Raw genomic sequence first — 23,787 nt, 5'->3', positions numbered from 1 at the left:
TTTCTGAACAAAGCAGTTGTGGTTTAGCCAATAGAGCCCTAAGACGCTGCCGCTAAATAAACATGAAGCCTTATTGTTTACTAGCTTTTCATCACAATATTGCTAAAGCTGTAGGATTGTAAATATATCAATTAAATCTATGTAACCTATAAAATATGTATTAATATATAATTAATTTTAAATGTAATAAAAATAGAATTTATATTATATACTTATATACAGTTTAAATGTAATAGAAAATGACTTAAAGTATATTAATTTGATTGGGCGTTGTAGCAGATTTTTAACAAAATTTAAGATTTATTTTTGTCATGACAGCATTTATATTTTCTACTGGAATGCTGTTTGCATATACAGAAAAAAAGAGTAGAGATAAATTGGATTTTTTTCTCAAAAGCAATGAACTTTTTTTTAGAAAACCAGGGCTGCACTTTAAGATAAAAATATTACCTTTTTTTCTTAATGACTATAGTATTGTTTCACATTTATCAGTTTTCTTTATACTTTTCAAAGTAACATAGTAAAGGAAAATACCACAGTTACCATTTGATTCTTATATACTTAAAAATTTGTATCCATAAAGAGGTATGAGTTTTAGACTTTCTCTTTCTCCCTCATGACCCATTCATTATACATTCTTCAGATACTTGAAGCGTTTAGTAGTAGATGTATATCTCACTCTGTATTTAGTGGACGGGGGGCGCTTATGACACAACATTTATTTTGTCATTGTTGTTGTTGTTGCTGTCCTTTAGGATTTTGTTAAGAAGCTGCAGTGCAAACAGGCGTCGGTGACTGCTATTACGGAAAGGGTGAATAAGTTAACCAAGAAGCAGGAGTCTCCTGAACACAAGGAAATTAGTCACTTAAATGACCAGTGGTTAGATCTGTGTCTTCAGTCCAACAATCTGTGCTTGCGAAGGGAAGAGGATCTTCAGAGAACCAGAGATTACCATGACTGTATGAATGTCGTTGAAGTGTTCTTAGAAAAATTTACTACAGAATGGGATAACTTAGCCAGGTAACAGCACTTCTCCAGTGGCTCACCAAAATGCTAAGCCAGAAATTTCCTAATTTTTATAAAAATCAAAAATGTCTTACATTTTAAACACCTATTGTCTATCGTTATAAATACTGATAAAGCATTAGTAAGAATCTAATGTTGTCATACAGATACAGAGTCATGGTTTTTCTTGCTCAGTATTAATGTAACCAGTGAGTAGAAGGAAAATGTTTGAAAACAGCACCATTTTCCCCTATACCCTTAAGGGATATTCCAAACACTTGTTACACTATTACTTCAAAGAACATCCCAGGAATATTTCTGGTTTTATTTAATTATCAGTTATGGGACTATCATCTATCAATTCATGAAATGAATCCTTCTTGAATCTATGTATTCTATAGGTTTCTTGGCAATTCTGTAAAGTAGTACATTCTATATAATTCAGTCAAATTGTCTTGTATTTGTGGAATTCTAGAAATTAGTGAACAATCCAAATTCAGTTAATGCGTGTCCTTTGTGATTTTGTAGCAGTTGAACCCCCCTTAGCTTATTGTTTGAAAAGGGCTTCCTGGGGCGCCTGGGTGGCTTATTTGTTAAGCATCTGCCTTCTGCCCAGGGCGTGATCCCAGGGTCCTGGGATCGAGCCCCACATTGGGCTCCCTGCTCCACTGGGAGCCTGCTTCTTCCTCTCCTACTCCCCCTGCTTGTGTTCCCTCTCTCGCTGGCTGTCTTTCTCTCTGTCAAATAAATAAATAAACCTTAAAAAAAAAGAAAAGAAAAAGACTTCCTTTTCTGCCACATATACCGGGTCGTTATATGGAAATCTTTTCTATACTGATCTATACTTCTGATCACTATAATTGTTAAAATCTACACTTCTTCTGCCTAGATTTATTAATTTGTAAAAATTAAAACCGAAAACATTATTCTAGATGTAGTTAAATTATATATATTATAGTGGTGTTTTTGTAGGAGTGCACTATTCTCTGATTTGTTTACTTTTCTTTGATGCTCAACATTCTACTAGTCTTTGGGATAAATCCAGTCAATATCAGCAAAAACCTGTATTTGGGTTTATAATAGCATCTGCATCTGGTTGGCCCACAGACACCTCAGACCTAATAAGGCTTAAACAGAACTCATCATACTACCTCCCAACCCTGTTCCTCCTACTTCAGAACTGATCATTTTAGAATTGAAGGAGACTTACAAGATTCCTTTTTCTCATGTGTGTTTTATAGTCAAAGCGTTGAGAATTCTTTGTATTTCACACTTATTTTTAGAGATTTCTAATGATAAGCAAAAAGAAATCTCAGTGTACAGATGAGTGGCTGTTAAAGTCATTGGTTATATCTCACAGATGAAACTAGTGCTGTATTGTTTATTGGAACTTGTTCTCATAGGAGAGCACATAGCTCGTGAATGACTTATAAATTTCTTTATGAATGCAGTAGATCAGTGCTTATCAACAACATCCAAGACTGTTGTTAATATGCAGATCCTGCTTAGCTGATATGGGTGGGAGGAGGAAGCTTAAAGTTCATGTCAGACGTGATGGGAGGGCAGCATTAGCCCGAAGAAGAAGCACAGAGAATTATCAAGGCAACTTGTTTTGGTTCAACTTCTCATACAGAAATATAGGGTCCATAATCACAGAACCTCTTCAGTAAACCATGAATTAAGCTACCGTAAGCTAAGAACATCCGCTTTAAGAAAATGTTGAAGTGTAATTTAACACGGTATGAACAAACATAGATATTAACTAAAGCTAATTTATTTTTGTATCTTTCGATATATTTATAGATCGGATGCGGAAAGTACAGCTGTCCATCTAGAAGCTTTGAAAAAGTTAGCCCTAGCACTGCAGGAGAGAAAGCAGGCTATTGAGGATCTGAAAGATCAAAAGCAAAAAATGATAGAACATCTGAATTTAGATGACAAAGAATTGGTCAAAGAACAGACAAGTCACCTTGAACAACGTTGGTTTCAGCTCGAGGACCTTGTCAAAAGGAAAATCCAAGTGTCAGTCACCAACCTGGAGGAGTTAAATGTGGTGAGGTCCAGGTTTCAAGAGCTGATGGAGTGGGCAGAAGAGCAACAGCCCACCATTGCTGAGGCCCTGAAGCAGAGCCCCCCACCAGATATGGCTCAGAACCTCCTCATGGACCACCTCGCCATTTGCAGTGAACTGGAGGCCAAACAGATGCTCCTGAAATCACTTATAAAGGACGCTGACAGGGTGATGGCTGATCTTGGCCTGAATGAACGGCAGATAATCCAGAAGGTACTCTCTGATGCACAGAGACATGTGAACTGTCTCAGCGACTTAGTGGGCCAGAGACGAAAGTACTTAAACAAGGCCTTGTCCGAGAAAACCCAGTTCCTCATGGCGGTGTTCCAGGCAACCAGCCAGATTCAGCAACATGAGCGAAAGATAATGTTCCGTGAGCACATCTGCCTGTTACCCGATGATGTGAGTAAACAAGTGAAGACATGTAAGAGTGCACAAGCCAGCCTCAAGACTTACCAGAATGAAGTCACTGGACTTTGGGCTCAGGGTCGTGAATTAATGAAAGGAGCCACGGAGCAGGAAAAGAGTGAAGTACTAGGTAAGCTTCAGGAATTGCAGAGCATCTATGATACTGTTTTACAAAAGTGTAGCCATCGGCTACAAGAACTAGAGAAGAGTTTAGTTTCAAGGAAGCATTTTAAGGAAGATTTTGATAAGGCTTGTCACTGGCTAAAACAAGCAGATATTGTTACATTTCCTGAAATCAACCTAATGAATGAGAGTCCTGAGCTCCAGACACAACTGGCCAAATACCAACAGATTCTTGAACAATCTCCAGAGTATGAGAATCTCCTGCTTACACTACAAAGAACTGGGCAGGCCATGTTGCCGTCGCTGAATGAAGTCGATCATTCCTACCTCAATGAAAAGCTAAACGCTCTGCCCCTGCAATTTAATGTAATTGTTGCCTTGGCTAAAGACAAGTTCTATAAAGTCCAAGAAGCGATTCTTGCTCGGAAGGAGTATGCTTCCTTGATTGAGTTGACAACCCAGTCTCTGAGTGAACTTGAAGACCAGTTCTTGAAGATGAGCAAAGTCCCCACTGACCTGAGAGTTGAAGAGGCTCTGTCTCTTCAAGATGGTTGCAGAGCCCTTTTGGGAGAGGTGACAGGCTTCGGGGAAGCAGTGGATGAACTGAACCAGAAGAAAGAAAGTTTTAGAAGCACAGGTCAGCCTTGGCAGCCAGACAAGATGCTGCACCTTGTCACCTTGTACCACAGGCTGAAGCGACAAACAGAACAAAGGGCTAGTTTCCTGGAAGATACCACCAGTGCTTATCAAGAGCATGAAAAGATGTGCCACCAGCTAGAAAAACAACTAGAAGCTGTGAAAACAGAGCAGTCCAAAGTGAATGAGGAGACCCTTCCCGCAGAGGAGAAGCTCAAAATGTATCACTCACTGGCAGGAAGTCTTCAGGATTCAGGAATTGTACTAAAACGAGTGACCGTGCATCTTGAAGATCTGGTTCCACACCTTGATCCCTTGGCTTATGAGAAAGCCAAGCAACAGATCCAGTCCTGGCAAGAGGAGTTAAATCGGCTGACTTCTGCCATTGGTGCGACGGTGACGGAGTGCGAGAGCCGCATGGTGCAGAGTATAGACTTCCAGACAGAGCTGAGCCGCTCCCTGGACTGGCTGAGGAGCGTGAAGGCAGAGCTAAGTGGGCCGGTGTGCCTGGACCTGAGCCTGCAGGATATCCAGGAGGAGATCAGAAAGATCCAAATTCATCAGGAAGAGGTACAGTCCAGCCTGAGAATAATGAATGCCCTGAGTAACAAGGAGAAGGAGAAATTCACAAAAGCCAAAGAGCTCATTTCTGCCGATTTACAGCAAACTCTTGCTGAGCTCTCAGAGCTGGATGGAGACATTCAGGAAGCTTTACGCACCAGACAGGTTGGTATACTAGGGCTTCTCTTTTGTTTTTTCTGTTCTGCTTATTTGTAAACAGTTGTGAGAGATTTCTTAGTTTTTGTTTTTGGTTAGAGTTGCTTTCTTTCTTTTTTTTAAGGGTGGAGGGGGAGAGGGAGGGAGAGAATCTCAGACTCCGCACCCAGTGGGGAGCCTGACTTGGGGTTCGATCTCACGACCCTGAGATCATGACCTGAATGGAAATCAAGAGTCAAACGGTTAACTGACTGAGCCACCCAGGCACCCCTATATTTCTTTCTTGATACTACTTTTTTGATACTAGCCCCTGATGAATCTTAGCTACCATTTAAATTTATTTTCCACATAGATTAAGTTTAACACTAAATAATGAATCTTTTTAAATCTTAACATTTGGGTAAAATCTTGGGAAACTTCATCAGCTTAAGTTCTGACTTAAACTATAGTCTATTTAGTATGCTTTTACCTTTTCAGGTTGATTCAAGGTCATTGTTAATTTTTTTTTTTTAATTTCTCTATAGCTATAAAGCATTTAACCTAGAGTGAAGGATCAGGACAGAAGTTACCTGGAATTTTCATTCCTGGGTAACATCTGTCCTGTTGGTTTGCTTCTGTTGATTTTTTGATTTTTGAACCACAATCTTGAATCTGTTACGGTGTTCCTACTTTTGCCCTCTTGTGGTTGATAGTCTTACTCATTGTCTCGGCCCCAGTTACTGAGGTCTGTAGTTCCAGGGGCATTACTCATCTCCAGCAGTGATTCTTTGCTTGGCCATCCACAAGCTTTCCTTACTACGTGCCAATCTTGCACGTACTTTCTGTGTCTGCTTGCACAGTGATGGCTTGTCTTGTCCAGTCGCTGCTGGCCAGTTACAATCTTCCCTTTCCTTCTGGATTTGAATGGATTTCACTTCATGGGGTAAGCTTTCCGTTCTTAAACTTCTCTGTTTTAGTCTCTTTTCAAGACTTATGGGCTACTAGCTCACTTCCAGAAATTGCCATTTACTCGGGTGAATGCCAGTTCAGAAGTTTGGTGTTGTTATACTTCCTATCTCCCACCCCCATCTTTATTGAGGGTTAACTGACAAAATTCTAAGATATTTAAAGCATACAATGTAATGGTTTGATATATGTAAACACTGTGAAAGGATTTCCCACATTGAATGAGTTAATACATCCATCACCTCATACTTTTGCTTTGATGAGGACATTTAATTTCTAATGTCTTAGCAAATTTCAGTTATATAATACAGTGTTATCAACTATAGTCACTATGTTACACATTAGATTCTTAGACTTTATTCAACTTAAAACTAAAAATTTGTACCATTTTACCAATCTCCCCTGAACCCCTCTAGGAACCACTAATCGGCTTAGTTTCTATGATTTCAACTTTTTTTTTCTTTAGATTCCATATATAAGTGAGACCATGTGGTATTTGTCTCTCCGTGTCTGATTTATTTTGCTTAGAATTATATCCTCCAGGTTCATCCATGTTTTCTCAAGTGACAGGACTTACTCCTTTTTTAAGTCTGAATAATATTCATATATATCATAGTTTCTTTTCTTTTTTTTAAAAATTGAAGTATGGTTGATACACATTACGTTAGTTTCAGGCATGTGACATAGTGTTTTGATGAAACTATATGTCATGCTATGCTCACCACAAGTGTAGCTACCATTTGTCAACATACGACACTATTACAATACCATTGACTATATTCCCTATGCTGTATCTTTCATCCCCATGACTTACTCCTTCCGTAACTCGAAGTCTGTACGTCCCACTCCCCTTCACTCATTATGCCCGTCCCCCCACCCACCTCTCCTCTGGCAACCATCAGTTCGTTCTCTGTATTTATGGGTCTGTTTCTGCTTTTTGTTTGGTTGTTTGTTTTGTCTTTATATTCTACATATAAGTGAAATCATATGGTATTTGTCTTTATCTGACTTATTGCACCTAGCATGATACCCTCTAACTCCATCCATGTCATCACAAATGGCAAGATCTTCTTTTTTTATGGCTGAGTAGTATTCCATTGTGTGGATAGATAGATAGATAGATAGATAGATGATAAATAGATGTGTGTGTGTGTGTATATATATATATATATATATATATATACACACACACACACACATATATATATGGCACAGCTTCCTTATCCATTCGTCTTTTGGTGGACACTTGGGTTGCTTCCATATCTTGGCTATTGTAAATAATGCTTCTATAAACATAGGGGTGTATTTATCTTTTGAATCAGTGTTTTCGTTTTCTCTGGGTAAATATCCAGTAGTGAAATTACTGGATCATATGGTATTTCTAATTTTAACCTATTTTTAAACTCCATACTGTTTTCCACAGTGGCTGTTTTCCACCAGTTTACATTCCCACCAATGGGGCGTGAGGGTTCCTTTTTCTCTACATCCTCGCCAACATTTGTTATGTCTCGTCTTTTTGATGCTCTTCATTCTGACAGGTGTAAGCTGATATCTCATTGTGGTTTTGATTTCTATTGCCCTGATGATGAGTGATGCTGAGCATCTGAAACTGAAGCTGAGCCTGCTTCTCCCTCTCACACTCCCCTTGCTTGTGTTCCCTCTCTCGCTGTCTCTCTCTGTCAAATAAATAAATAAAATCTTAAAAAAAAAAAGAATAGCAGAAGGAAAAATAAAAGATAATGATGAATTGTGCCTTAAAAAATTACACCAACTTATCAATTCACTTGTACACATATATCCATACGACTGAGAACTGGAAAAGAAATGGGAAAAAAATTAAAATATTTCCAGTAAATACATTGCAATTGAGCGTTGATTGTGTTTGCAATTACTGTGTTTCAGGCTGCCTTAACTCAAATATATAGTCAATGTCAAAGGTACTATCAAGTGTTTCAAGCAGCTAACGACTGGCTTGAGGATGCTCATGAAATGCTGCAACTGGCAGGCAATGGCCTCGATGTGGAGAGCGCAGAGGAAAATCTCAAAAGCCACATGGAATTTTTTAGTACAGAAGATCAGTTCCATAGCAATCTGGAAGAGCTCCAAGGCCTGGTAGCCAGTTTGGACCCACTCATCAGGCCAACTGGAAAGGAGGACCTAGCACAGAAAATGGCTTCCCTGGAAGAGAAGAGCCAGAGGATAATACAGGACTCACATGCCCAATTAGATCTCTTGCAGAGGTATTATAGTTGTTTTAGTCTTTATATTCCAGTGAAATGAATTTCCACATGGAAAATAGGAATATACCAATGTGCATTAGCATGTAAATTCATTTTTCTCTCAAGTGTTATTGGACATATTGACATCAGAACTCTGCATAGAAATGTATGATTTTATGTTTGCTTATTGGCTTTTGTTTGACTTTTTCAAGATGTGCCGCTCAATGGCAGGATTATCAGAAAGCAAGGGAAGAGCTTATCAAATTGATGAATGATGCAGAAAAGAAACTGTCTGAGTTTTCTTTATCAAAGACTTCTTCCAGTCATGAAGCAGAAGAAAAATTGTCAGAACACAAGGTTAGTTTTTTGCTGTTATTTTAAATGTCCTTTCATTGTAATTGTAATGGGTCTTTGTCATCTGAGATTTCCAGAAACTGGTCAATAAAACTTCATTTCCACCTAATGGTTTAAATATGAAAAGGATAGTAAATATGACAAGGATACGTTTAGTCACATTTCATAGCAGTTTGAACTTACTTAAATGCTATCACCTTTTTAGGATTCCTGTTAAATGCACAGCTAGTTTTATAAAAAGACCAGAGAAATTTGTTTCTGATAAGATATGACAATAAATTTCAGTAAATACTTCCTGGTAATAACTTCAATAAATTCAAATAATATTTAGGTATTAGTAACTGAGTCTCACTCATATATCACAGCAACATAAGGTGAAATGTAACATATTTAAATATCAAATTCAGTGCACTTATATTTTTGCTGACTTTTGAAATTGGGAGAATGTTACCCCAAGTTGCAAATAAACTTTTCTTTTTAAGAAATAAAATATTTTAATAAATAAATCTTCAATAAAGACATAAATTTACATTACCTCTTTAAAACATTCAAGCCTAAGTCAATTAAAAATTAAGTGTAAAAGTAAGAGTTACCAGGGGAAAATATATATAGGTAGGAACATTTCCTTTTGCAGGTAATTTTGGGCTTTATTGAAATCTGTGGAACTTTTGAAAAATCAGTTTCTCCTCATAACCTCTTTATCCTCTTCCTACCTCAGTCTTTAGTATCAGTAGTTAACTCTTTCCATGAGAAAGTTGTGGCCCTTGAGGATAAAACTTCACAACTAGAAAAAACTGGAAATGATGCAAGCAAAGCAGCCATAAGCAGGTCGATGACTACTGTCTGGCAGCGCTGGACACGTCTCTGTGCCGTGGCTCAGGACCAGGAGAAGATTCTGGAAGATGCAGTAGATGAGTGGAAGAGCTTTAACACTAAGGTGATTTCCATGATCAATGGGCTAAAAGAACTGTTTCCTTGCTGATGACAATGTATTTTCAAAAGCACTATTTTTTTCCTTTTCTGAAATTGGCTTTATGAAAAGCAACAAGCCTTTCTTTTCTAAGTCTCTCTTTCAGTGACATGAAAGCCAAATTATGAAATGCAATGTGGAATTTAATGTGCAATATAATCCCAAATCAGGGTCTGATTATTTCATTTTATTATTTTTTTAAAAATTTATTTATTTATTTTTAGAGAAAGAGAGAAAGAGTGAGAGAGCGAGAACAGGGGAGGGGCAGAGGGAGAGGGAGAAAGAGAATCCTAAGCAGACTCCCCACTGAGCACAGAGCCTGACTCTGGGGGGCTCAATCCCACAACCCTGAGATCATGACCTAAGCCGAAACCAAGAGGCTCCCCAGGGTCTGATTATTTTAATGAGAAAGTCAAGCAATTAAATTTTGAAAGGAATACAAGCCCACTTTGCCCCATTTGCTAGGATCTTAATGAAATTTTCTAACCCCCCCCAAAATAAATAAATAAATCTTAAAAAAAAAATTGGGGTGCCTGGGTGGCTCAGTCAGTTAAGCGCCTGACTCTTGGTTTTGGCTGAGGTCATGATCTCATGGGTCCTGAGACTGAGCCCCAGGTGGGGCTCCCCACCCAGTGGGGAGTCTGCTTGAGATTCTCTCCTTCTGCTCCTCCCCATTCTCGCACACGCTCTCTCTCTCACTCTCTCTCTCAAATAAACAAATAAATCTTTAAAAAAAATTTTTTTCTTGCCTGGCCCTGAAAAAGTATAAAATGCTTTCTTTTCCATGAAAATGAGCGGGAATTTAAATCATTTCCCAAATCCTGTATTTAATTCCTTTTATCTTTTAAGGAGGCGTCAGTGTTTTAAACCATATCTTCCTTAATGCCTCAAAGGCATACATTCATGTTAACGTAAATATTGGAAAGAGTTTTTCTTTTATCTGTTTGGTTTAAAAAAAAACCCAAAACAACCTTTTCTATGTTATGCAGTCTCCGATTCCCCTATTATTTTGAGATTAAATCTTAAAACCCAGAAATCTTTCCTTTCACGTTAAGGAGATTGTTCATGGAATTTAGAGTTGACGCTGTCATCTTTAATGGGCTTCAATGCCTTCGTGCCAAGTGTGGCATTTATTAGAATTGTTCTGTCTTTTCAGTTTATTTTTGAGCTTCATAGTATATACATTTGTCATCAGGTTAAAAAAGCCAGTGAAATGATTGATCAGCTGCAAGATAAATTACCGGGAAGTTCAGCAGAGAAAGCCTCAAAAGCAGAACTCTTCGCTCTTCTTGACCATCATGACACACTCGTTCTGGAGCTGGAGCAGCAGCAGTTGGCCTTGGGCCTGCTGCGGCAGCAAGCACTGAGCATGCTCCAGGATGGGGCCACGCCGTCCCCTGGAGAAGAGCCCTCCATCATCCAGGAAATCACGGCAATGCAAGATCGGTGCCTGAAGTAAGCATACCCTTGCTTTCATTCTCTGTTACTTAACTTGGCCATGACCCAAAGGGGTACGTGTGGTATTCGAGTCTGGGGATGCTCCCATCGTGCCACCTTAAAAACGTGGGGGAACGTTCCCTTCACCCCTGCTTTTCATTTTTCCTAACTCTCCCAAGTATTTATCTGACAAACACATACTAATAGTATTTAGAAATACAGTGATGATCCATACAGATTTGGTCTCTCCCTTTATGAGGTTTACACTCAAGCAGCAGAGACAGACAACTACGGAAGCTTTTCGGCAGAGCATGGGAAGAGTGGTCAGGGCCTATGCAGCAAGGCAGCTACCCCAGGAGAGGGATCAAGGAAGGCTTCCCTTCAGGAGGGGTGCTTATGCTGAAGACTGAGCTAGGCAGTGAAGTGGGAGGAGAGTTTAGCAAACGGGAGTAGAGTGTAAGAAAGCTTGGATGGGAGCATGTCACTTTCGAGGAGCTGTTGGGTGACAGGGCAATTCCTGAGAAATGAAGCTTGAAAGGTAGACAGGTGAAAGCTATTGAGAACTTCGTTTTGATAAAGCTTGGTAACTCATTGGCTGCACTGCATGACAGGGAGATCAGAGCGAGGGTAATATCAAAGTCCAGATAAATAATAGCTATTTACTGATAGTGGACTTAGAAGAAAGAGAAAGTTAATCTTAATGATGTATAACCAGCCTGATTCGCTTATTGAGCCAAAGGAAAAAATATCAATAGATAAATTTTATCCTATATTAACTAATATTACTCATCCGTAGCATATATTCACCTCTTCTACCTATAAATGAGTTCAGGATAATCTTATTTCACTTATTTAAACTTTTTTACCAACTGAATTTGTCAGTTCAAATAAAAACTTACAGTTTGGATGTTGAACATTGTTAATTGCCAAATTCCCAAAGCTTGATACTTCGTTTAGAGACTGGCCTCTAATAACCACAAATATCCCAATTACACATTACTTTTAAATGCTGATGATTCTGTACCATTTGAGTAGATTTCCAAAGAGGAAATAAATAAGCGAACAATCTCCAGTTACTTAAGATAGGGAAATTCGTTGCAATTTAGTGGCTTGGGAGTGTGTCCCAGGGATCAGTCATTGACTTCAGATGACATATTCTTCTGTTGCACTTGGCTTAAATGTTACTGAACATTATCTCACAATTTGGGGAAGTGTCTTTACTTGCAAAAAGAGATATGAGGCTTTACTTTTTTAATGTCTGTTTCTGATAATATGATGTCATGGATTAGGGACTTCTTTCCATTTCAAATCCTCTTCTGGTTTCTCCCTTTAATGTTTCCGAAGCATACAGGACAAAGTGAAGAGTAACGGAAAGGTGGTAAAGCAAGAGCTAAAGGAGCGAGAAGTTGTGGAGACGCAAATCAACTCGGTGAAATCCTGGGTTCAGGAAACGAAGAAATATTTGGGGAACCCAACAATAGAAATAGATGCTCGACTTGAAGAACTGCAGGTACAAAACTCTCCTCATTCCCTATACCCATCATTTTAAAATGTTGTCCTGATTTTAATGAGATAGGTTTGTTTATATTCAGTGAGTATTGAATTAAAATTTTTCAGGAATGTAAAATATAAAAGGCTTTTAGTATTATTTCAAGGGACTTTTTGTTCTGTATAAAGGGGACGTGCTTCTCCCCAGAGACTAAAGAAAGGCTTGAGTTTCTTTAAAAGATGTTTCTCTAAATCCACACTTCATGTATGGATGAACAATACATCGTCTTGTCTCTGTATCCATAAAAATGAATTTCCTCATAGTAGGCTCCCAGAAGTTTCTAAATTTTTATCTTTCTTTTAGATTCTCCTAACAGAAGCCACAAATCACCGACAGAACATTGAGAAAGTGACTGAAGAGCAGAAGAATAAGTACCTGGGTCTTTACTCCATCTTACCTTCAGAACTGTCCCTTCAGTTAGCTGAAGTGGCACTGGACCTGGGAACTATCCATGATCAGGTAAACCCAGGGGCACGAAGTATGCCTTTCCACTCTTTCAGAGGCTCAGAGCTCTCATGTGAGAGTTCTTGGTTTTCACAATCATGTCTTTATGGAAACAGTTAAAAACACATCAGTATAAAACACCAATATTAAATTAGAGGTCTTATTTGTTGGCAAGAAACATATCAGATGATCACAGATACGAACAATAATGTTATTAAATTAAAAATAACTTACCTACTTCACCTTTTTCTAAAACAAAAATGACTTAAAATTTTTTTAAAGCTGTATTTCATGTATTCAACAAAAATTTGTTTGAAGACTCAGGACCTGCCAGGTACTTTTCTAGCAGTTATTATAGTGCGGCAAAATATAAGTTAAGTAGATGAAGATATTTGAAAAAAGGGAAAATCAAAGTAAAAAAATAAGGTAAAGCCAGAGAGGAAGTTATTACCCAAAATGCATGTTGGTGGGTCCTATAATGTTCCTAGAGGAAGGCCTTTCACACAAACTCTAGCTTTCAAATGACCAAAGAGAGATGTGACACGTAATCCAATCCATGTCTATAAATTTTAAAACAAATCTTTTTTTTTTTTAAACAAAGATACATAACCATTCATAGTACTGAGATCAAAGGGAGATTTCTATCGTAGGTCCAAAAAGAGGACATGCTTTCATATAGTGAAAATAGCTTTGGTATCATCTGTACAGAAACATAATAGCTTTTTAAGACGTCCTTGGTGACATCACGCTAAAGCACAGTGAAGCTGAAAGCAGTCTGTGGGGGACAAAGTTAAGATACGCCACTAACTCTAAAGTGCTGCATGAAATGGAAAGTAGTACCACATCACAGTAATTCTAAAATTCATACAAGTGCACTGCAGTTTTTGGACCCTCCAATGTATAATACAAAGTGTTTTAAAATTTTCATCAAAATCCAATACTACTACATCATGATATTGACCTAACCTAAAATGTTATTCTATTCTTAGTATTTAATTGGCCTATTCAGTTTTTCGTCTTAGGCATTGGAAGATATACTGGGAAGGATGACTTGGCAAGTTCAGATCTTAAAAAAAAAAGTTCAGATTTAATTTTTCTCTGGATAAATTTCTCTGTATTAGAGTTATTCTCATGCATCCAATTTACATTGGCGCTCAACTCAAAATAATGAAAGCCAAAGAAGACGTCTTTTTTTTTTTTAACATTTATTTATTTACATATGAGAGAGAGAGAGTGAGGAAGCGTGAGTGGGGTGGGGGGACACAGGGAGAGGGAGAGAGAGAATCTCAAGCAGACTCCCACCTGAGCGAGGAGCCCACGTGGGGCTCCATCTCACAACTCTGAGATCACGACCTGAGGTGAAACCAAGAGTTGGATGCTCAACTAACTAAGCCACCCAGACGCCCCAAAAAAGTATTCTTCTAATGACGTGTTTCCTCTATATGAAAGTGCCTTTCACTTACATAAAGAAAACATTTCTTTATTGTTTGCTCTTAAGCATTTTATTATAAGCAAAAATAGCACTGTTATCAAATCAAACCAAAGCCATTTGAAACTTGTAAATGTTAACTGTACTTTTTTTTACCTCTCTTTTTATTGGCTGTGCTTAACACTTTTTTGATATATTATAGGGATGTACTTGGGAAGTTGGAAAAGGAGTTCACAGATCACCAACAGCTAACTTATAAAAAGGTGCTTGGAAACAAATCCAGACGCTTCCAATGATCTGGAAGTGTTTTCTGTTTTATGGAGAAAAAGGCTTAAAGGGATTTGTGTTCTAAAGTTGGTAAATGGAGAAGTTAGGATTCAAACTCAGCTATATACATAGTGCTATTTATAATGAGTATTCGATAAACGTTTGATGCGTAGATCGCTGTACATGCATTGCATGTCCCTTTGCTGAAACAGCAGCAGAGAGGGCCAGTGGATGCATAAAGGTGGCGGGAAGCAGAGCTGCATGGAAAGCCACGAGAGCTCATAACGGCACACGGCTGGTCTGACAAAGTGCATCAGCGCCAAAGTGGAGTTAACCACGTCAAGTGTCTCTTGTCAACATCTAAGATTGAGGTTTTTAGTAGCAATCATGCAATTGTAATCATGGTTGGTTTTGCTGTTCTCATTGATTATTTAGATCCAGGACAAAGTAAGAGAAGTTGAACAGAGCAAGGCCATGAGCCAGGAATTCAGCCGGCAAATTCAGAAGATAGCCAAAGATCTCACAAATATTCTAAGTAAGCTGAGAGCAAAGACAGATAACTTAGCACAAGCTAAAACCGACCAAAAGGTAAGGAAGGAGAAGTGGAAACATAAAAGATGCTACTGAATGAATTAACTATTTTTTGGAGTTAGTTTATTTTGGGGATACAGAGAAAAAAAAAAAAGCTTTCTTGATTAGCAAGCTTCATTAAAACCAGATGGTAAAGGCAGGCAGTGAGACATTTTATAAACGTAACAGCATAGATCACTTACATAGTATGCCCCATCAGTACAGTGGGGCTGTATTAATAAATATACCTGCACGTGTGTGTAAGAGGGAAGAGTGTCAAAGGACCAAATAACGATTTAGAAATATAAGAATTCCAAAATGAAGGGCGGTCTTGGTGGTTAAATCTGGTTTTCACTTTGCTGATGAGTTAAGTGACAAATCCTTTTTGGGTGGGGCAGAAGGAAAACATTAACCTCCTCACTCAGCCCCATAGGAAATAAACGCCGGCATTACAAAATATCCTGCCTGCTCTGCCTGTCTAACTGAAGAAACAGAAATGACCTGATGAGAGTAGAATTATCCTTTATAATATTTGGCATTTACAAAAATCATTTAAAATATCACCCTTGATCTTGGAAAATTGGGAGAAATTTATTTTCTACGGTCTAATGTGCTTTTGTTTCCATTACCATCTAGGTGCTAGGAGAGGAATTAGATGGCTGTAATTTAGAATTAATGGAACTAGATGCAGCAATACAGAAATTCTCAGAACAGAATGGCCAACTGGGTAAACCACTGGCCAAGAAGATAGGAAAACTGACTGAACTTCACCAGCAGACCATTAGGCAGGCTGAGAATCGGCTCTCCAAGCTCGGTCAGGTATGTCTTCCAGGCCAGGAATCAAAATTCTCTAAGGCAGAAATTCAGTGTTTGCTTTTTCCTTTGAAAATAAATAAAAAGAAAATAAATAATAAATAAAAAGATAATATTGACAATCATGAGGATGGTTTAAGGGTAGCTTATTTCATACCACACCTGTGTTCCTAAAATTTACATGTAAACTTGCCTTTATTTTATATCACACCATATTGTAAGTTAATTGACAAAGGTAGTCATATAAATGGACCTTTGTAATGAATATTTTTAGACATAAGATATATATATATATACACATATATATACACAAAAATATATATAAAGATGTAAGACATAAGATATATATATATATGCTTGCATTTACCATTACTTAACATGCACAGGTCACACATCCCTCGTAATTGTTGACTGTAGGCTCACCTTTATAAACTGATTAGGTGTCTTTTCTGTAATCAGGGACAAACTAAATCAGGATTTGGCAACTAATGAGTTATAGTACCCAAACCTCCTTATTCAGTGAGGGCGGAGTTTGGGAGGAGGGATAGAGAGGTACTGGACAGATGACTAAGAGATGAGAAGAGAAAATATTTTTAAAAGACAGATATTCAAGCATATTAAGGACTTGGGCTTTATCCTAAAGTCACTGGGAAGTCCTTGACAGATTTTCAATAAGGAAATGGTTGTTCATGATACCTTTAGATATCACAGAATTTATGACAATCATCCCCTAGGATTATTGTATCTAACGAGAAATAGAAGACTGATTTCTAGCTCACGAAGCAGAGTTTACAATTGCTATCTGAATGGTAATGATTTTTCAGGCAGCATCACATTTAGAAGAATACAACGAAATGCTTGAATTCATTTTGAAGTGGATTGAGAAAGCTAAAGTACTGGTACATGGAAAGATTACATGGAATTCTGCACATCAACTTCGAGAACAATACATCTTACATCAGGTAACTTTGGGAAAAATAGCTTTCAAAGAGTAACTAAGAGAGAAATTTGATTTAACTGGCTAGACTGACAGAAAAGTTAAAGGACCATGATGTAGAATTATTGTAGGTGCCAGATAAAAAGAAAGCTAAGGTGGCCCTGATGACTTGTCCAGTGGTTTGAAAGAAAGTGGCTACCCAGAAGATTTCATAAGACTGCATAAATAAATAAATAAATATCCTCTATCTCCCCTCAACTTTTCTTTCTCCAGGACCCCAAATAATCAGCCCTATATAAGTCTCTCTTTTTTCATAGCTTCTCTGAAACAACTACAGGTGGGGGTATGGTGGGAAATTCTTCCCCAGGAAGAGATGTGACATGTGGAAGGATTATAGGCTCTAGACTCAGGCTGATGGGAAAACTAGGCTCTGAGGTTGGGGGCTGTGCGATTTGGAGCAAAGTACTTTGCCTCTCTGAATCCAGTTTTCTCATCAATAAGATGGAGATGTAAATGATATTTATATTGCAGAATTTTTAGGAGGTACAAATGGTTTAACATATGTGCAAATATTAAGCACATTGCCTGCCACATGGGTGCTTCCTTCTCAGCGTTCAGCCTGCTCTCAGTTGTCTGGCTTTCCAAAGGAAGTAGGGGTCAGCTGGAAAGGAGCAAAGAGTCCACGTCACATGGTGGCTGTATTACTTCATTTCCGGAAGTTTTCTTCTGGTCATATATTCCAGGAAATTATTTCATCCTTTTATTATCTTTAGCTTGAATTAGATACAAACATCTAATAGCCCAGTTAGCTTACAATATAATACAGAATGATTTTTACTTAGTTACATGGCTATCCTGAAGTATTTTAGATTCTCTCTCTTTTATTCTGATTTATATATATACACATATTTTCTAAATCATTCACTTTTCCATTCCTGTGGACAGGTTGCTAGATCAAAGCCCCATTTTCTCCTTTTTGGAATGCTTTAACAGATGCTAATCAGTTTCCCTATGTACATAATCGTTCTTCTCTAATCAATCTTGTATGCACTTCTGGAATCTTTCTTACGCCACTCAAGACAAGACTTAAGTTATGATTCGTTGTAAAAATGAAAAAAATATACAACCTCATTAGAAATCTAGAAATGAAAATTTAAGAGAGATTGAGAGCACTTTATCAAATTAACATCATTTTAAAGTTATTTGAGGGGCGTCTGGGTGGCTCAGTCATTAAGCATCTGCCTTTGGCTCAGGTCAGGCCGGGATCGAGCCCCGCATCGGGCTCCCTGCTCAACGGGAAGCCTGCTTCTCCCGCTCCCATTCCCCCTCTCTCGCTACCTCTCTCTGTCAAATAAATAAATAAAATCTTAAAAAAAAAATAAAAAATAAAATAATAAAAGTTATTTGAGGTTCATATTTAAAGAAATGAGAGCTGTCAACTCTGAAGGTTACTTGTTAAAATCTTTTTGAAAAACAATTGGCAAAATGTATCATGATCATCAAAATGTTACTACTCCATAATCCAAAATGTGGAAAATATGTGGTATTAATAACTATACTGGAATTTTATTTTTTGAAGATTTTATTTATTTATTTGAGGGAGAGAAAGAGTGTGAGTGAGGGATGGGGGAAGGAGGGGGACGCAGGGGGTATGAGTAGAGGAAGAGGGAGGAGGAGGGGGAAAGTATCTCAAGGGGACTCCACGCTGAGTGTGGAACCTGACACAGGGCTTGACCTCATGACCCTGAGATTATGAGTCAAGCTGGAACCAAGAGTCAGATACTTAACTGACTGAGCCACCCAGGAGCCCCACTACAGTGGAATTTTTTTTTTTAAGATTTTATTTATTTATTTGAGAGCGAGAGTGAATAGGAGCAGAAGGGAGAGACAGAGGGAGAGGGAGAAACAGGCTCCCCAATAAGCAGGGAATCCAACAAGGGGCTCGTTCCCAGGACCCTGAGATCATGACCTGAGCCAGAGGCAGATGCTTAACTGACTGAGCCACCCAGACACCCTATAGTGGAATTTTAAAGAAAAATGTCATGTCACTTTCCTGAATGACATTTTGGATATAATAAGAGTATAACGTAGTCTTTAAAATGACCATCTACACTTCTATTTTAAGTAGGTTCTGCACTCATTTATTTATTCAACAAACATTTATAGAATGCTTTCTTTCCAAAGCTAGGAATTTAAAATACAAAGAATATTTCCTGTTCTTGTCCCAGGGAGTTGATAAAGGGAGGCACAAGGCAGGCAGACACAATTACAAACAGTGTGGTAAGTGCAGGAAATGAGGGATCAAGGTGCTGAGGGAGCCCACAGGAGCATGCTCCACTCACACTGCCTGGGTCTAGGGCAAGTTTAAGGAGGCCTTCTTAGGAAAAGGTCATTCCAGGCTGAGTCCTGAATAACAGGTTGCCTACCCGTGTGAAATGCATTGTAGACAAAAAATGCATGTTGAAATCCCCGGTAGTAAGAGTGGGGGGTGCTCTGGTGCAGTGGAGGGAGCTCTACGGGGAGGAGGTGTGGAGGAGAGCTGGAAAGAGGCATAGGAGGTAAGAATAGAGAAGAAAAAGATCAAAAGGCCTGTTAAGAACTTGGGCTTTACTATGTAGTCCCTCTGAAGCCTTTGACAGATATTCTTCAGGCTTGTATTTTAAGAAAGACGATTTAGCAGCCTGTGGGAAGCAGACTGATGAGGTAAGGCAGCATGGAAGGCGGCTTCAGTGTTACACCAGAGAGTGACAGGGTCTCTCTTTGGAGGCTGAGAGAAGACAGAATCAAGGGCTATTACTGAGCTAGAATTCTGGACTCTGGAGACTCTTGTGGGTGAAAGGAGGGAGGAGCCATAGACAGCTCCCAGGTGTTTTGACTTGGGCAGGTGGGTGAGTTGAGTGCCTCAGGGACACAGGAGGACAGATACCGCCTGTCGGTGGTTCTCTCAGATGCTCGGGAGAGAAGTCAGCCTGTAGACACTCTTTTGGGGTTCTCCTGTACCTGCCTTAGGTCAGGCTGCCCGAGTGTAGCCAAAAACAGTACACAGAGAGAATGCATGTGTTCTAATGTCAGGTGGAAAAAAGATGGAAAATTGTACATATATTATGATCTCAATTACCTAAAAATATACCCAAATGTTATCTCCTACTTAAAATATACCCAAATTATCTCCTACTTAAAGTTATCTCTGACGTATTGTGGAGTATTTTATTTTCTTCTTTATATTTTCAATATTTTCTAAGCTTTAATATATATAGCATTCCTCATGAGGGAAAAAGGCCTGTATTATAAAAAATAAAGATCTATTGCCTAAGAATAATGTCCCAGCTCCCATTTCTCCTCCTTACACATCACACATCCCAGTAACTGCACATTTTGTGCTCACTCACCTCTCTGCCTCTGCTTATGCCGTTCCTTCTCCCAATCTTCCTGCAAGTAGGAGCACATCTCATTTCTGTCATCTTTAACCTTTCTTCTCTTTCACTCTACTCATATAAAGTGTATTATGTGATTCACAATCCATTTGTATTATTAGTCCACTAGATGATACTATCCTGAATGATGAGGGCTGTGTTTTATTCCTCTTGGTATCTCATGTCACTTCTACCCCCTTTGTCTCACTAAAACAAGTGTTCAAAGGTTTTTGTTTGTTTATAATGCTCTTGTGTGATTTTCATTTTTTAGATCGATAAGCATTTCAGATCTTAGAATATGAGAGCTGAAAGGCATCTCTTGAGTTTAAATATGAGAAAAAGCAAGCTCAGCAACCTGACAAAGATACCCAACATGTCAGCACATCGCCGCTCTCGGGATACTCACGTCCTGACCCTCACCAGGGAGCAGCTGGGGGTGGGAGATAGATCATGAGCCTTAGGGTCCAGCAGTTAATAACGTGTGGCCCTGGCAAATGGTTGACAGTTCCTAAACTTTGATCTCTTTTTCTGTGAAATGGGGATAAGAGTAGGTGGGGAGTAGGCACAGGGGTGTGAAGGTTAAACACAATAAGACACACAGAACCTCCCCAGTGCGCATGAGAACTGTGGATAACATCTCAGTCCCTTCTAGGCTGATTGTCTTACACCACGCCAGATTGATTACCTATGTCTATGTCTGCCTATGTGTCAATGTCATGAATATTCATAATTCACTCTAGACCATGCTAGAAGAATCTGAAGAAATTCACGGCAATCTAGAAGCGATGATTGAGAAATTACAGTACCTCGCTAGTGTGTACTCCACAGAAAAAATGTTTCAGCAAGTGGCAGAACTGGGACGGGAGTCGGAGGGGCTGCGACACATGATCAAAATTCGTTTGCAGAATCTCCAAGATGCTGCCAAGGTAAAATAATAATAATAATGATAATAATAATAAAATAATAATAATAGTAGTAGTAATTCAAATAGGAAAGTGTATCATTTTAAAAAATAGTGGTTTTATAGTGGAGATATAGTATGCACCTGTGATAATGCCTTCTTGACTGTGATGTTATTCTTCTATGACTTTGAACTTCAGACGCTTTTGTATACTGACATTCATATTGCTTTTACTCTGTAGGATATGAAAAAATTCGAAACTGAGCTAAAAAACTTACAAGTTGCTTTGGAACAAGCCCAGACGACCTTGACTTCTCCAGAAGTCGGACGTCTTAGTCTCAAGGAGCAACTTTCTCATCGACAGGTAAGCAAAAATAATTTAGAGGAAATGAGTAGGGAGCTTTATTAAAAAAAAAAAAAAAGAAAAGAAGATAGTGAGGAAAAATGATTTTTAAACTCAGTCATAGCCTCAGTGCTCTATGTATTATTGAAAGAAAAATTCCTCGGAAAATGTTTATGACACGCGACAGAGCTGTAACTTAGTAAACGTCTCCAGCTTATGAATTAAGCTATTAAAATACACAATTTTCAAATGCTTTTACAAAGTGTAAAATGTGAACTTGCACTTTCAGCATCTGTTATCTGAGATGGAGTCACTCAAGCCAAAGGTCCACGCCGTGCAGATCTGCCAGAGCGCACTCCGGATCCCCGAGGATGTGGTCACCAGCTTGCCGCTCTGCCACGCCGCTCTGCACCTGCAGGAGGAGGCCAGCCGGCTGCAGCACACGGCCATCCAGCAGTGCAACATCATGCAGGCATGTGCTGCCGTGCCAGCCAGAGGCTCTGGCCGTCCCCGCGCCAGCAGAGCAACGGCAAATGAGTCATGGGCTTCTTTTCTTAGCATTGTGTGGGCTCAGCCATCAAAACACATCCAGAGTGTTAAATTTGACAGATTGTTGTGGTTATATAAAATAAGGAGATGAAATGCTAGCATTTGGCTCACCCAAAAAAGCCTGGGGAAAGCTCTATAAAAAATATCCTTTGGTGAAAACTATCTTTGAGCAATATATTTTAGTAAAGAACAACTTATAAAGGTTAATTTTATCTTCAGTCATATATTTTTATCTCTTATTATTCATCTGAGAATCCTCTAAAGCCTTGTAAAATGCCTTACTGCTAGTATATGTTACAGATTTTTTTCATATTTCAGCTTATTGATGCACCAGATGCATTTTCTTGCCTAAAAAAGCACACCCAAGTGTAACTCTTAATCTCTTTAGCTAATAAAAGAAAAATCATTTACTAGGAAGCAATGACACTCTCCACCTCATACCTCCTTTCAACTAATACTTTACCTGCTTTATCCAAATTGCATTCATATCTGCTCATTAAATAGCTAATGGTCAGGTTGGTCAACTGTCCTTGCTCCCTGGATTATTTCTAATTTGTTACATAGTAAATTCCTGAGGACAGAAGTCATGCTTACTTCATTTTTTTGTCTTCCATCCCAACATTTAGACAAGTGCCTTACATATATATATTTAGTATTTCTTAGATGGAAAAATGAAGCAATCATGTTTTTCATATTTCTTCCCACTGTGACATTGTTCTGACCATGACATTGCCATTTTCAGGACAATATGAATAGAAGAGAGAGGATCTAGCCACTTAGCTGTTTTGAGTCGGTCAATAATCTTAGCAAACTATTTTGAGAGAAGTCTTTGAAATATCTCCATAAACTTGAGGACTTGAATCATCCAGGGATTTTGCCCATCATTTCTTTATTCCCTAGACACACAAGTAAATACCAGTGAACACTATAGGCAGCAGCACAGAATGGTTCCCATAGTTATTGATACAGAAAGATAATCGTGTGTTTTTTTCTCTTTCAAAGGAGGCTGTGGTGCAATATGAACAGTATGAGCAAGAAATGCAGCACCTCCAGGAGCTTATAGAAGGAGCTCACAGAGAAATTGAGGACAAACCTGTGGCCACCAGTAACATCCAGGAGCTGCAGGCCCAGATTTCTCGGCATGAGGTGAGACGGGAACACAGGCGCTTGCTGAGAACATATAATTGGTTTCTAGGGAATCACAGAGAAAAGTTTTCCCTGTCCCGCACACAGTGTGCTCAGTTGTGGGGGAGCCTCTCTGACTGTCTTTGCATTTTGAGCACTGTTTTTGCTTTCCTTTCCAAGATCCCAGAGGCTGAGTCTTCCTCTTGAGGCCAAAACCTCTTTACATGGTGCTGATGACGTAACTCAACTGGGATCCACCAATTGTCTCCTGCACCCAAAATTCTCACAGTTAATTACACCAAAACATAGTCCATTCCGTATTCAAAGCCTGCTAGAAACAGCAATGCTCAAAGCCTTGCTGTTTGATCACCCTCTTTAAAAAGAAGAGATGTTTCATATTAAAAACAAAATCATTTGCTCTTTCAAATATAGGTTATTTCAGTTCCTTCCACCAAAATCAGAGTATGGTCCATGTTGTTTTGCTAATTTCCAGATTGTGTCTGTTAGCATCTTCCCCATTTGCAAATATGCCTTCTTTCTTATATTTATACCTTCATTATA

General features: G+C 38.7%; 1 protein-coding gene across 1 annotated transcript in view; it reads left to right on the top strand.

The window, feature by feature from the left end:
* The window catches only part of SYNE1 (spectrin repeat containing nuclear envelope protein 1), a 442,550-nt gene that overhangs the window by 260,539 nt on the left and 158,224 nt on the right, over window positions 1–23,787 (top strand). The window contains exons 75-89 of the mRNA XM_040627972.1: window positions 756–1,021; window positions 2,810–4,970; window positions 7,809–8,146; window positions 8,338–8,482; window positions 9,198–9,416; window positions 10,645–10,904; window positions 12,231–12,396; window positions 12,739–12,894; window positions 15,011–15,163; window positions 15,782–15,964; window positions 16,783–16,920; window positions 21,049–21,234; window positions 21,451–21,573; window positions 21,842–22,024; window positions 23,104–23,247. Coding sequence (XP_040483906.1) covers window positions 756–1,021; window positions 2,810–4,970; window positions 7,809–8,146; window positions 8,338–8,482; window positions 9,198–9,416; window positions 10,645–10,904; window positions 12,231–12,396; window positions 12,739–12,894; window positions 15,011–15,163; window positions 15,782–15,964; window positions 16,783–16,920; window positions 21,049–21,234; window positions 21,451–21,573; window positions 21,842–22,024; window positions 23,104–23,247 — 4,821 coding nt within the window. The remainder of the gene's footprint in view (window positions 1–755; window positions 1,022–2,809; window positions 4,971–7,808; window positions 8,147–8,337; window positions 8,483–9,197; window positions 9,417–10,644; window positions 10,905–12,230; window positions 12,397–12,738; window positions 12,895–15,010; window positions 15,164–15,781; window positions 15,965–16,782; window positions 16,921–21,048; window positions 21,235–21,450; window positions 21,574–21,841; window positions 22,025–23,103; window positions 23,248–23,787) is intronic.

Source organism: Ursus maritimus, unplaced genomic scaffold, assembly GCF_017311325.1.
Source record: "Ursus maritimus isolate PB19 unplaced genomic scaffold, ASM1731132v1 scaffold_13, whole genome shotgun sequence".
NCBI lineage: Eukaryota > Metazoa > Chordata > Mammalia > Carnivora > Ursidae > Ursus > Ursus maritimus.
The sequence above is the reverse complement of the archived record's forward strand: the minus strand, read 5'-3'. Positions and strand labels throughout refer to the sequence as shown.